Source organism: Camarhynchus parvulus, chromosome 4, assembly GCF_901933205.1.
Source record: "Camarhynchus parvulus chromosome 4, STF_HiC, whole genome shotgun sequence".
In the NCBI taxonomy this organism is placed as follows: Eukaryota; Metazoa; Chordata; class Aves; order Passeriformes; family Thraupidae; genus Camarhynchus; species Camarhynchus parvulus.
The window spans coordinates 60,722,690-60,733,980 of NC_044574.1; the positions used below are offsets into that span (position 1 = coordinate 60,722,690).

General features: G+C 49.9%; 1 protein-coding gene across 1 annotated transcript; it reads left to right on the forward strand.

Annotated features, from left to right (window-relative positions):
- Window positions 1–3,138: 3,138 nt before the first annotated feature.
- Window positions 3,139–9,871, forward strand: AREG (amphiregulin). The gene is made up of 6 exons (XM_030948050.1): window positions 3,139–3,302; window positions 3,485–3,661; window positions 6,230–6,413; window positions 6,865–7,023; window positions 8,542–8,644; window positions 9,572–9,871. Exons 1-5 carry the CDS (start codon window positions 3,161–3,163, stop codon window positions 8,627–8,629), a joined length of 750 nt encoding a protein of 249 aa, XP_030803910.1. The 5' UTR covers window positions 3,139–3,160; the 3' UTR covers window positions 8,630–8,644; window positions 9,572–9,871.
- Window positions 9,872–11,291: the final 1,420 nt, after the last annotated feature.

Here is an 11,291-nt window from a genome sequence, read left to right on the forward strand (position 1 = left end):
CAAAGAGATATCACCACCAATGTCACCTGCACTGGGTGCTGCCAGCTGCTGTCTGAGCCCAGTCTGTGCTGAAGATTGTCAAGGCCCAGGGAGGACTGGCCAGGCTCTTGAGCCCAACTTGTCTCACTTCACTGCCAGCCTATGGAAAACCAGGTCTGGCTCAGGGCAGGTGCCAAGAGCTGTGCTGAGCATGCAGCCCCTTGCACAGATTCCCTGCTCATGTGTAAGCTGCACCCATTGGGGCTCACCAGCCTTTGGGGCAGTTCCCTGTCCCCTGGCACCAGCCCCATGGAACAGCCAGGGCAAGGACTCTCTGAGCAGCAGCTCCAGCCTGGGTGTCCTGCCAGAGAACCCCGGGTGCTGCCGGGAGCGAGCAGTGGCTCAGTAGGTGGCACTCTGCATCCACAGGGAACCAGCAGCTTCCCAAAGGGGAGCCCTGCCCTTGCAGCCCCAGCAACTCGGCCCCAGGCCCTGCTGCAGTAGGGCAGCCCAGGGGGCTGAGCCTTGCAGCCCCCTCAAGGCTTCTCCTCCTTGCACCATGCCAGAGGATACCTTCTGGAAGTTCATCCTGGAAACAGAATCCAAATGTCCTTCCAGCCCTGGAAGAGAGCAGTGGCCAGGCTTAGTGCCTTTCCCCTCACAGCACACAGAAAAGCTGGGGCTTGTGGCAGATCCCATCCAGAATGTCCTGAATTGTGTGGCCTCTGGAGGGTGTTCTCTCCAAGAAACAGCCAAGCAGGGCTTGGCCAGGAGGCTGCCATTTGGGAAGAGCTCCCCTGATGTCCCTACCAGAACCTCTCCATGACTAACTGGGTGCCCATCACCATCTTGCTGCACTTTCTGGACTCTGAGGAGTTGTGCTGGTTGATGCCAGGCCGCCCCTTCTTCTTCAAGGTCACAGGGAGGACTAGCAGGAGGAAGCTGATGAAATGACCAATTCAAAGCATGGCAAGCCAAATTCCTGGCTGCTGGCGGTCAGTGAGATGGAGCTATCAGCTGGAGACTGGAGAAGAGAGGGAACACGGTGAGTCAGCTGCTGGATATGCAGTGTTTGGTCTCTAAACAGAGCAGGTAACACGGGCAATTGCACTTGGGATGGGACGTGCAACCTTTCCCCCCGCCGCTAAGCCTCCTCCAATTGCTCAGCAGTTTGCCAAGTGCAGCAAACGGGACAGGAGTGTTCAGTGCTCAGTATATTTCTCAGACTGGACTTAAAAAAAATTATTTAAATGTTTCCAGTGAATCTCTGATTTTAAAAAAATGGGAGAAATATTTTGTTTTAACAGCTGAAGAAAAGAAAATTTGTGGGGGAAGCTGTGGTGCCTGGCTGAGGAAGCCAGCCTTGAGCAGAGAAGGAGGGAAGAAGAGAGGGAGGATTCCTGGCTGACAAACCTTGCTTTGGCCATTCTCAAATCACCAACCCCATGTTTCAGCAGAAAAGACCCCAAACCCCAAAGTCTCTGCCTCTGGAGAAACTCCCCTCACATGCAAATGGTCTCTGTGAACTCCAGGCACTGAGACTTATGGAGGTCTTGCAGGAAGGGAACTCCAGTCCAAGGGGGAAAGGAGGAGCCCTGTGAAGCTCCTGGCTGTCCCCCAGATAGCCTAGGAGCTGCTTGTTGACTGCGTGCAGAGCTCTCTGACATGGGGTTGCAGTGATGAGCAGGATTTGCCTTTTCTCTGCTGTCCCTCTGAGGACAGGCAGCAAAGGGGAAACATAACAAAACCCCCAGAAGTAAAGCTGTCAGCTCGTGCCAGCTGTTTCAGACAGTTTCAATTGCACAAAAGGGCTGTCAAAGGTTTGCTGGAGCTATCTGTGTCAGCATAACATCTGAGTGACTGATTCAGCATCTTCTTTTCCAGACTTCTTGGGCATTGCCTCTCAGGGTTGGCATGACATGGCAAAAGCACCAGGAGCCACATATCATGTGTGCCCGTGGAAGAAGGGAGAAGGTTCAATGACTGAACCACTTGGACCCCTGCCACCTCGAGCAAAGGCTCCATCAGCTTCCTGAGCCGTGAGTAACATGCTGTCCTGTCTCAGTTAAAAGGTCCAGATCCTCCTTTCCCAGTGCAGCTGCCCTTCTAGCCTGCTGTGCTGTGGGACTGGAGCAGAGGGATACGAGTCCCTTCATCCTCTACCCTCTGGTCTTCTCTGGGTTCTCATGCTGTCTCAGTTCTTCTCCTCTCAAAGCAACAGCTCCCTCTACAACTACCTGAAAAGAGGTTGTAGTGATGTGGAGTACCTGGTCTCTTCTGCTGTGCCTGCAGTGAGAGTACGAGAGGAAACGGCCTTAAGAGGAGACAAGGGAGACTCGGATTAGATACCAGAAAAATGTTTTTCGCTGTTTGGGTGCTCAGGCACTGGAATAGGTTGCCCAGGGATGTGGTGGACTCACCAGCCCTGGAGATGTTCAAGAAGCATGTGGATCTGGTTCTGGGCGATGTGGTTCAGTGGTTTAGGGGTTACAGTGGCAGTGCTGCATTGATGGTTGGACTTGGTGGTCTTACAGGTGTCTTCCAACCTTGGTAATTCTGGGATTCTTCAGCAGGTGCCACAACAGCCCGGAGAGGTGGCCGTGAGGAGGTGCCCTCTGGGGAGGTCTCCGGGGCAGCCGTGAGTCGAAGTGCCCCCGAGGAGCACATTTGTCCCTGCCCGGTGGGTGCCACGCTTACTCAGCCCTTACTCATCCCTGCTCAGGGAGACGTAGCCAGCGAGGCGAGGGGAGGGTTGATGACCGGGTTTATCACTGGAAAACTCCTGAGGGAGATGCGGGGAGAGCAAGGAGCAGACAGGTGTGTCCTCAACAACCCGGCGTGCTCCCGACTCGCGGGATCCAGGTTGCCCAGGGAGGCTGCGGGTGCCCGATCCCTAGAGGTGTCCCAGGCCAGGCTGGTTGGACAGGGCTTGGAGCAACCTGGTATTTTAGAAGATCCCCTTGTCCATGGCAGGGGGTGGAACGAGGTGGTACTCAATGTCCCTTGCAACGAAAAAGCGTTGGGAGATTGTGTGTTTCTATCACACTGGGACTCCGTCATTCTGTAATTCTGGGATTCCACGATCCCGCCCCGCTCGGCACCGCCCCTCTGACGCCGCTCCACGTCCGCGCCCACAGCTCCAGCCGCCCATAAAGTGGGCGGCGGCGGCGGGCGGCTCCTCATGGAGAGGCGCGCGCTGCCGGCACCTGTTGTGCTGCGGCGACTCCTTTTGCCCTCATTCTCTCTGTGTCTCTGTCGCCACCCGCCCTGGGTACGGACGATGCGCGCCGTGGTGCTGATGGCCGCGCTGGCCGTGCTGGCAGGTGCGTGAAGGGCGGGACGGGGGAGATCGGGACTCGGCCGAGCCCGCGCTCGCGCCTGAGGTGGGGGGGGGGCTCGCACCGGGGCCGTGGGCGGGAAAGCGCTGAGGCGGCTGAGGGACTCCGCGCTCGGTGGCGACCCCTCTGCTCCCCTGCTTACGGCGGCGTTTCCCCTCCATCAAAAGCGAACCGTGCGGCCGCCGGGTCCTCGCCCAACGCCACGGAGCCGCAGCGGCACGAGGAGCGGGAGGCCGGGAGCCCTGAGGGCGAGCCCGTGCCGGGTCCTGACTATGAGGAGGATGAGGAGGAGTATGAGGAGGCGCCGCCCGTCCACCAGTACATCGTGGACGACTTGATCCGAGGTGGGTCGGCGGCTCTGGGATCTCACAACTTGCGAGTCCCAACTCACACCTTTTCTTTCTTGTAAACGTTGCTGTGCTTAGCTCGTGGAATATGGAGCAAAAACGTGCTTGTGCTTGAAGCTGCTGCTTTAGAAATAGCTGTCGGGGTGGAAACCTAGCTTGAATGTGCCCGGGGTGTGTGGAAGCTGCAGGCCAGCGGTAGCTTGCTGTGCATAGCTTTATTTCCTGATAAACCTCACAGGAGGGCTGGGGTCAGGTGGAAACCACCTGCTTAGTGTAGAAGTATCAGTGGAGATTTAGGTGCTGTTTGGCCCTAAAGGTTTGTTTTACATCAAGTTGTCTGTCTTGCTGCAAGAATTTTCTGGGTAATTTCTGATGGTGGCCTATTTGGGTTGGAGTCAACTGAAATTTTGTTGGGAAAGCAGGCACTTAAATCCCTTAAGTGGCCACAGGAAAGTTTGTTAAGCATCTTTAGGCCAATGCTTCACTGTCAATAGCTGTTGTGTATATTTATTGTAATTTGCCTGCTTGCTGAGCTGTGAGGAGATCTGAGCAGTCTGCCTTACTGTGGGAACAGGAGCATTTTGTTGGTTCTGGGCTGAGTTTAGTTGCAGTACAAGCCAGGTATCTGCAAGTGATTTGAACCTCAGTAGGTGTGAGTAGGCTGGTCCTGTTGCCTCCGGGGTGGATCTGACTGCTGATTTTCCTGCAGAAGCACTCTGAGACTTGATTGTGACTAAAGGACCTATTAAATTAAGTGGGACCATGCTCAGTGTGGTCACTTGAGGGAACTGGTGGACTTGTGCTTAAGTTCCCTGTGAAGATCTCTGGGGGAAACGCGCCTGTCGGTGCTGTCAAGCAGTTTAGCCTGTCAAACTACTGGCTTGGTGACTGAAGTGCTGTCTTAACTGCACAGAAACCAGACTTGTTACCTAAGGTGGTTGGTTTGTAGACCAGCTCTTCTGCTTGGCGTGAGGTTTATCTGTGGCTAAACCTTGAAACTGTTATGATTCAGCTGTGGATGGCTTTCCTGGCTGTGCAGCCTGCAGACAGGGACACTGAGATGGAGCTGACAAGCTGAGCCTGGGAGAGGGAGGGAGGGAGGGAAGTGGCCTCAATTATGAAAGCCCGAACCTAAAGATCAAGTCAGACGGGACAGAACAGGGGCCTTTGACTGTTAGCAGTGAGCTCACACTTCCAGGCACAGGAAACCTTGCTGCAGGAGCTGTGCACCTCGTTTACATATTAATATAGCTCATACGGTTTTAATCAGACTTCTGGTTGCTGAAGGCATTTTTGCTTTTAAGTAACTTCAAGCCAGGCTTGTTGCTCTAGAAGTGAAAATGATCAGCTGTCTAGACAACAGTGAGCTACACCTTCTTTCTTTGAATGCGCTCTCAGCACCAGAAATACAGGGTTAGGAAGTAGTTAGATCCAGTTGTGCCCTATTGTGGTGATTGCCTGTATGCATAGAGCTGTGGGTAAAATATTAATCACCCAAAAATTATTTTCATTAGGGCTTCAGAACACAAGAGCAAAACTGGAGCTTGTAAATAGCTCTGCTGTTTCCTAGGGCCTATTTAAATCCCCTGGGTAACTGTTATTCCTGAGCAGCAGTGTTGCGCTGCCAGGGCCACTTTAGGCCTAGCAGTGCAGGGGGTGGGCTCTTGCTGTGCCAAGTTAGTCCAAACTAGTGCTGTTGAACTCGGATTGCTGCATGGGGCTGCTCTGGAGCTTCTGACCCTCAGTCAGTGGCTGGTCTGCTCTCCTCAGTGAAAGGAACGTGATTGCCCTTGCCTAAATTCAAGGGCTACTAAGTCACCAGGATTTTAAACCACACTCTTCTAGAGGTTTGTGTTAATTGAGATAATGAGGGGCAGCAGTAAGCGGCAGAGTAGATAGTCTGAGTGTCGCGGACTCGGCCTTCGCTCCTTCTCTGCGCTTAGCATCTCTCACAAAGCAGGAGAACTGGTAAAGGAACACTCTCCTGAAGACAGCACTGCAGGTTGTTTAGGAGAAGCAAGTATGCCAACTAGGATAGCAAGCTGCTTTGCCTCGGCAAGTGCCCAGGACTATCTAGCGAGTTCCAGTGCCTTTCATCACTGATGCAAATGGAGAGTTTAGAGGCATGGAGCTATTAGCCTTGTACCTGAGCCCTCATAACACTAGAGCATGGCTGGGCTCAGCATGAACTCCCTGTTCTTTACAGGCCTTTGCTTGAAACTGTGCTGTTGCTCTCAAGTGTCTTATGCTATGAAATGCTGCAGTCTTGCATCTCTGCTGCTCTTCATCGTTGGTGGCTCTTGGCTCATCTGCTTCTTCTGGCTCTGGTCTGCATGGCACAGGACTTCAGTGTAGCAGAGTTGTGCTTCAATGAGCTGCTGAGCTTGCTGCCTTTGTGCTGGGTGTGAGATGCCTAGCAGTATTCTCACTGGCATCCTGTGTTTCCTGGTCACAGATTCTCTTGTGGTGGTGGTCCTCCTGGCTATCATCAAATTCTTCAATTCAATTTTCTCAGAATTGTGCTTTCTAGCACTTTTATACCAAGTCATCATGTCCTTTTTTCAGTTGAACCTGTGGTTAAACCCAAGCCAGCAAAGAGAGGGGGAGAGAAGAATGCTGGCAAGTCAAGAAGAAAGAAGAACAGAGGGAAAAACAAGAAGAAAGGGACTCCCTGTGAAATGGAATACAAAAACTTTTGCATCCATGGAGAATGCATTTACCTAGAACATCTCCAGATGGTGACCTGCAAGTAAGTTACTTACAGCTTGTGAGTTAGGTGTCAGTGCTATGAGCCAGTGGCATCTGAGGGCTCAGAGGAAAAATCAGCTATCAGCTTGGTATAGGTCCATCTCCTGCAGTATTTTGACTGAGAATCCTTCTGCCATGTAAATTAAGTGATGATGGAATCTGAGATGCATAACAAGCCACTGAACTCATCAGTTGGTCATAAACTCAAACCAAAAGAATGAAAAGGCGTGTCTTTCTGGAACATCACACCCAAACTAATCTCGACTTGTTGAAATGCTGACAAACCTTGTGCTAGAGCAGTGACTGCATTTCACGAACCTGCTCTGAAGTGAGCACCTTGAGATTCATGGGAAACTCGGAAGATGTCTAAGTCAGGTCTGAGTATGTGTGGGTGTCCTTGGCTCCAGACAGCACAGGAGCTGATAAGAACTTGTGTTAATATTTACTTGCAGGTGTCATCAGGATTTTTTTGGTGAGCGCTGTGGTGAACAGTTCATGAAGACTCAAAGGAAGAATGATGTGGCAGACTACTCAAAGACTGTGCTGGTAGTGGTAGCTGTGCTGCTCTCGAGCGTCAGCTTCATTACTGTACTTATCATTGTGATAGTGCAGTAAGTATTTCCCTCTTTGGTGTCTGTCTTCCTTAAGTGTGAGCAGGGCCTGTGCCCAATAACACCTGAATGTGTGTGGCTCATCTGAGTTACCTTTGTGAAAAGCAGCTGGAAAGGAGTTCTTATCCCAGCTTGGTTATGTCTGGAGGGTAGAAGCAAGGTCTGTGACCCTTACATTGTAAACCAAGAGCCTTCCGGCTCTTGCTGCAGCCAGGGTGGTTAGAGTACTGCAGAACAACAGCAGGAAGCCCAGGAGGAGCATTAATGCTGACACAGGACTGCCTTCCCTAATCCTGGTGGAGAAACCTGCAAGCAGCAATGTCATAGCCTCATGCATGGCTGTTAGCCAGCAGCTGCATGCAAATGTGGAGGGTACGAAATGGTGCTCTGAGTCCATTTGTTAATGGATGTTGCTGGGCTTAAATGCCTGCACTTGGAGGGGAAGCAAGTGGGGAGGCAAATGCTGCTGGTCCCAAAGTCTGCTTGCTGTTAATAATAGGAAGGGAGCACTATTTCAGCTGAACCAGCTCCTGCAGTTCAGTGTGGTGGGTTGTCAGAATCTGGAGTCCTGGTGAGAATTAATTCAAAGAGCTTTTCTTGGTACCTGTTTTAAACCATATAACAAACAAAATATTGAAACAGTCCTGGAGTTCTGTCACTGCAGCTCCAGCACTGTAGGTCCTGGGATATTATAGTAACTCCAAGGTTCAGTCTAATTTTAGATCTTGATGAAGCACATCATCTGAGTTGGGTACATGCTGTACCTTTTCCTGCAATTCAGGAAACAAGGTACGCTTTGTCATTTCAGTGTTGCTTCATATTTAACTCTGAACTGGAGGAATGCTGGGATGAACACTTTTTCTCTGAACACTGCCTCATTCCTTGCTGCTAGGAGAGGTAACCAGTTCTGTAGTACTCTAAGAGCACATGATTATTGGTAGTTGATGAAGTGCATTTGCTTCATGTTCTGAACTCTCACAAGGTGGGTGCACGCTAATCTGTACCCTCATCCAGAGAAGCTGCTGGGAGTAGTCACTAAAAACCCTTGAGAAATTGGGAGAAATCAGTAAGGGGCTTCCTTATTATGTATTCAAGGGACAGGGACTAGATTTGAAGCCTGCAAGGCTCTGCTATGGAGAGGAGGAAGACAGTGTGGTCTCTGCAGCTATAAGCTCAAGCTGCTAGGAAATCTGTCACCCAGAATGTCTCCTGTTGCTTTTCTCAGTCTCAGCAATAACCTCTCTCCATCCTGCTCCCTAATCTGGTTTAAGTCAAGAAGCTCTGGCTCTGTGAGGCACAAGTGTTGACATCTGGTTCAGGGGTTCCTTGATTTTACCAGCAGATACTGCTTGATGCTGAATGCTTAAAAACTTGTCTTGCTTGAAACTCCCTGGTGCCAAGGAGTTGCTTGAGGATTCACAGAACATGAGTCCAAATGCTGCAGAGGATGGGAAAGCTGGTGACAATCGGATGTGCCTCGGGGTTCAAAATTATCTCTAACATGCCGTAATTCCACAGGGTCAGGAAAAAGTGTCCTCAGTATGAAGAGAAAGAAGAAAGGAAAAAACTGCGACAAGAAAACAGAAATGGCAATGTTGGTGTGTAAATGGGGAGGAAGCAGGTATGAATGCTGACTTCAAACACCTCTCAGTCCTTCCAGGCTATATGGGAATTGCATGCTTGTTTTGCAAAGCTAGTGTTTGCTTTTTGTGCTCCAAGTGTCTTGAAACACACAGGTTACATGTGAGCAGCTGGCTTGGTTTTCTGGTTTCTCAAAATCACCTTGAGTTGTACAAGTTGTTCAACAGCTGTTAAGTTTCTGGCTGTGTTAAAGACCAAGTGAGGATGGGAAGCTGTACTGAGATAAGTGGAGCTATGAAGAAGTCCTGAATATCTGGACAGAGGCAGATGTAGTGCAGGAAACAGTGGTAGACTTCAGTCATGGAAGATGGTGCCACAGCATCATCACCTCTTAGAAGAAAAGTACTGAGCATTTTCATATCTTTCCCGCAAGGAGCGTTTCAGGAAGTTTCTGGTGCTCAGAAGCTGTGGACCAAAAGGAACCTGTGAGTTCTGTGAGCACCACAGATGGCCTCTCAGTCAAGTTGCATACTGTCACAGCAACTGAGGCCCAAAGCTCCTTGGCATATGTGGATTGCTTCTGGGAGCGATCTAGTGGATTTTACTGGGCAGGCAAGTTGGTCTTTTCTGAGGCCAGGTGTAAGTAACAGCAGACTTAAGGACCATTACTGCAAAGGAGTTACACTACAAGCTGAGGAGGAAACCATACAAGATAGTCCTGCAAAATTCCAGCAGACCTGTCAAGTTTTGCTTTGCCACATGTCAGCTATAGATATTTTCTAGCTTTGTCCTGTAACAGTTGGAGGGTTTTGCTCAAAGCTTGCTTGAAGCTGAAGAGTATCTGGCAGTGTCCTCAGGTGTGTGCACATCCTTCAGCTACCTGCCTTGCTTGGTGGTTTGCCGTGGTGCTAGCACAGGGTGCTTGTGTCTCAGGTAGTGATTAATGTGCCTGGTCTGCCCATTACAGAGCAATTCTGAAGTGGCCATGGCCAAGCTGCAGGGTACCTCTGGCTACCTGTCACATTCACCTGGACACTGTGGGCTGGAGCTGTTGCCACTAAGCCCTGATTCATCCAGAGAGGCTGCTGCAAGGAGATGTCAACAGGCCACTTACTGCTGAATCACTTGCTGAGGACACCAGTTATCACTGCATCTTGGCACAACGATGTAGAAGGAGCTGGCTCGTTGGGGGACAGTACCTGCTGTCAAGACCTGCTGGAGACTACTGCTGCTAAGCCTTCTCTCTCTGCGCTAGAGCTCCGGTCTCGGCTGTTGTGTGGATGGACTTTGTTCTCTTAGCAAGTCTCCTTTGGCAGCTCTAACGCTAAGGGGGAGAACCTGTTGCTGCTTTCAGGACTGGATGGAAGGGAGGAAATTCCCTTCCTTCCCTCTACAAAAGTGAGAAAGGGAAAGAGGTTGGGATGGCTTCTCTCCCTAGACCTCAGTGGATGAAAAACCTAATTCTGTTGTCACTGTGCTCCCTGTCCATATTGGCTTCCAAGAGCTTCATCTGTAGTTGTGACTTGCCGGGCGTTGGTGACAGATCTTTGTCAGCCACACCTGGGCTCTGTTGCTGTGTGTGTGGAAGTAATCCCTCTGAGTTCCATGGGACTCGTGGTGTGAGTGGAGCTATCCATTTGCACGTGTGCTAGCCCGAGTTCAAATTAGTCTCCTAGGATGCTGAGACAGTGGATGCAAGACCTGAAGGTTTGCATCTAAAGGAAAAGGTCCGTGCTCCAACCAACTGATAAGGCTGGACCCATCTCTTCTAAACACAAAGCTACTTCTGTTAAACAGATACTTGTTGCTGCTTTAAGCAGTGCTTATATGTAAAACACTTCGCATCAGATCTCATCAGTTTAACTTGACTAAGAACCTGTTCCTTTGAAGAATTTAATTCAGGCACTGATGCTTTGCAAGCAGTGGTCTCTTGTGCTCTTTGTTCAGGTGTGAAGAACTCATCTTACCTCAGTCTTTTCTGACCCAGGTGGTCTTGGTTTCTTAACTGTCTATGCAGTTTTGAGCAGAGAATATTATTTGAGTTCAGTTTCTTCTTGGAAGAGTGATTGTGTTCTGTATAAACAGAGCAGAAATCTTCTGGTAGCAGAGAAACAGCATTAATTGTCAAGTTGTATCTGTAAATGTGTAAATATTTATTACTGTATTTAATATTTAATGTTTCCATAACAAACTTATTTATTTTATAATTAAACTTTTTACATAACCTAATCATGGTAAGATTTTTTTCTTGCTCTCAGGAGTACATGTAAACACTTGAAATTAGAGCTTGGCTTCTCCTCAAAGCAAGAATTTCAACTTGGGAGCACTAAGTACTGCTGTGAAGAACTGCAGCCGTGTGTCAGGCATGGGCTTGGTGCCCTTAAAAGAGCACAAACTGTTTGTAAACAAAATGTACAAATGCAAGTACCTGTTTGGGTAAGAAATCCATTTCATTCAGCTACGAGGGATTTTCTAGTTCCTGAATTAGGGTGAAGCTAAGTCAGCCATCTCCTTGGCAGCCAGACTTCAAACTGAGGTTTGAGCAGATGTAGCCCTTTGCACTTGAGTCAGGAGTGGGAATATTGAATGGCAAGAGCCTTTCATCTCTGTGCAGAGAGAATTCAGACAGCGGCTTGAAACCTGGTCTTAAAGAAATGAGGAAAAGCAGCATCGCCTCAGGCCAGTTA

What these genes read in the sequence shown, in the direction of transcription:
- AREG (XM_030948050.1), top strand. Translation starts at nt 3,161, where the DNA reads ATGGAGAGGCGCGCGCTGCCGGCACCTGTTGTGCTGCGGCGACTCCTT. An exon ending in CGTGGACGACTTGATCCGAG is followed by an intron (nt 3,662 to 6,229) that starts GTGGGTCGGCGG and finishes TCCTTTTTTCAG; the next exon opens with TTGAACCTGTGGTTAAACCC. An exon ending in CTCCAGATGGTGACCTGCAA is followed by an intron (nt 6,414 to 6,864) that starts GTAAGTTACTTA and finishes ATTTACTTGCAG; the next exon opens with GTGTCATCAGGATTTTTTTG.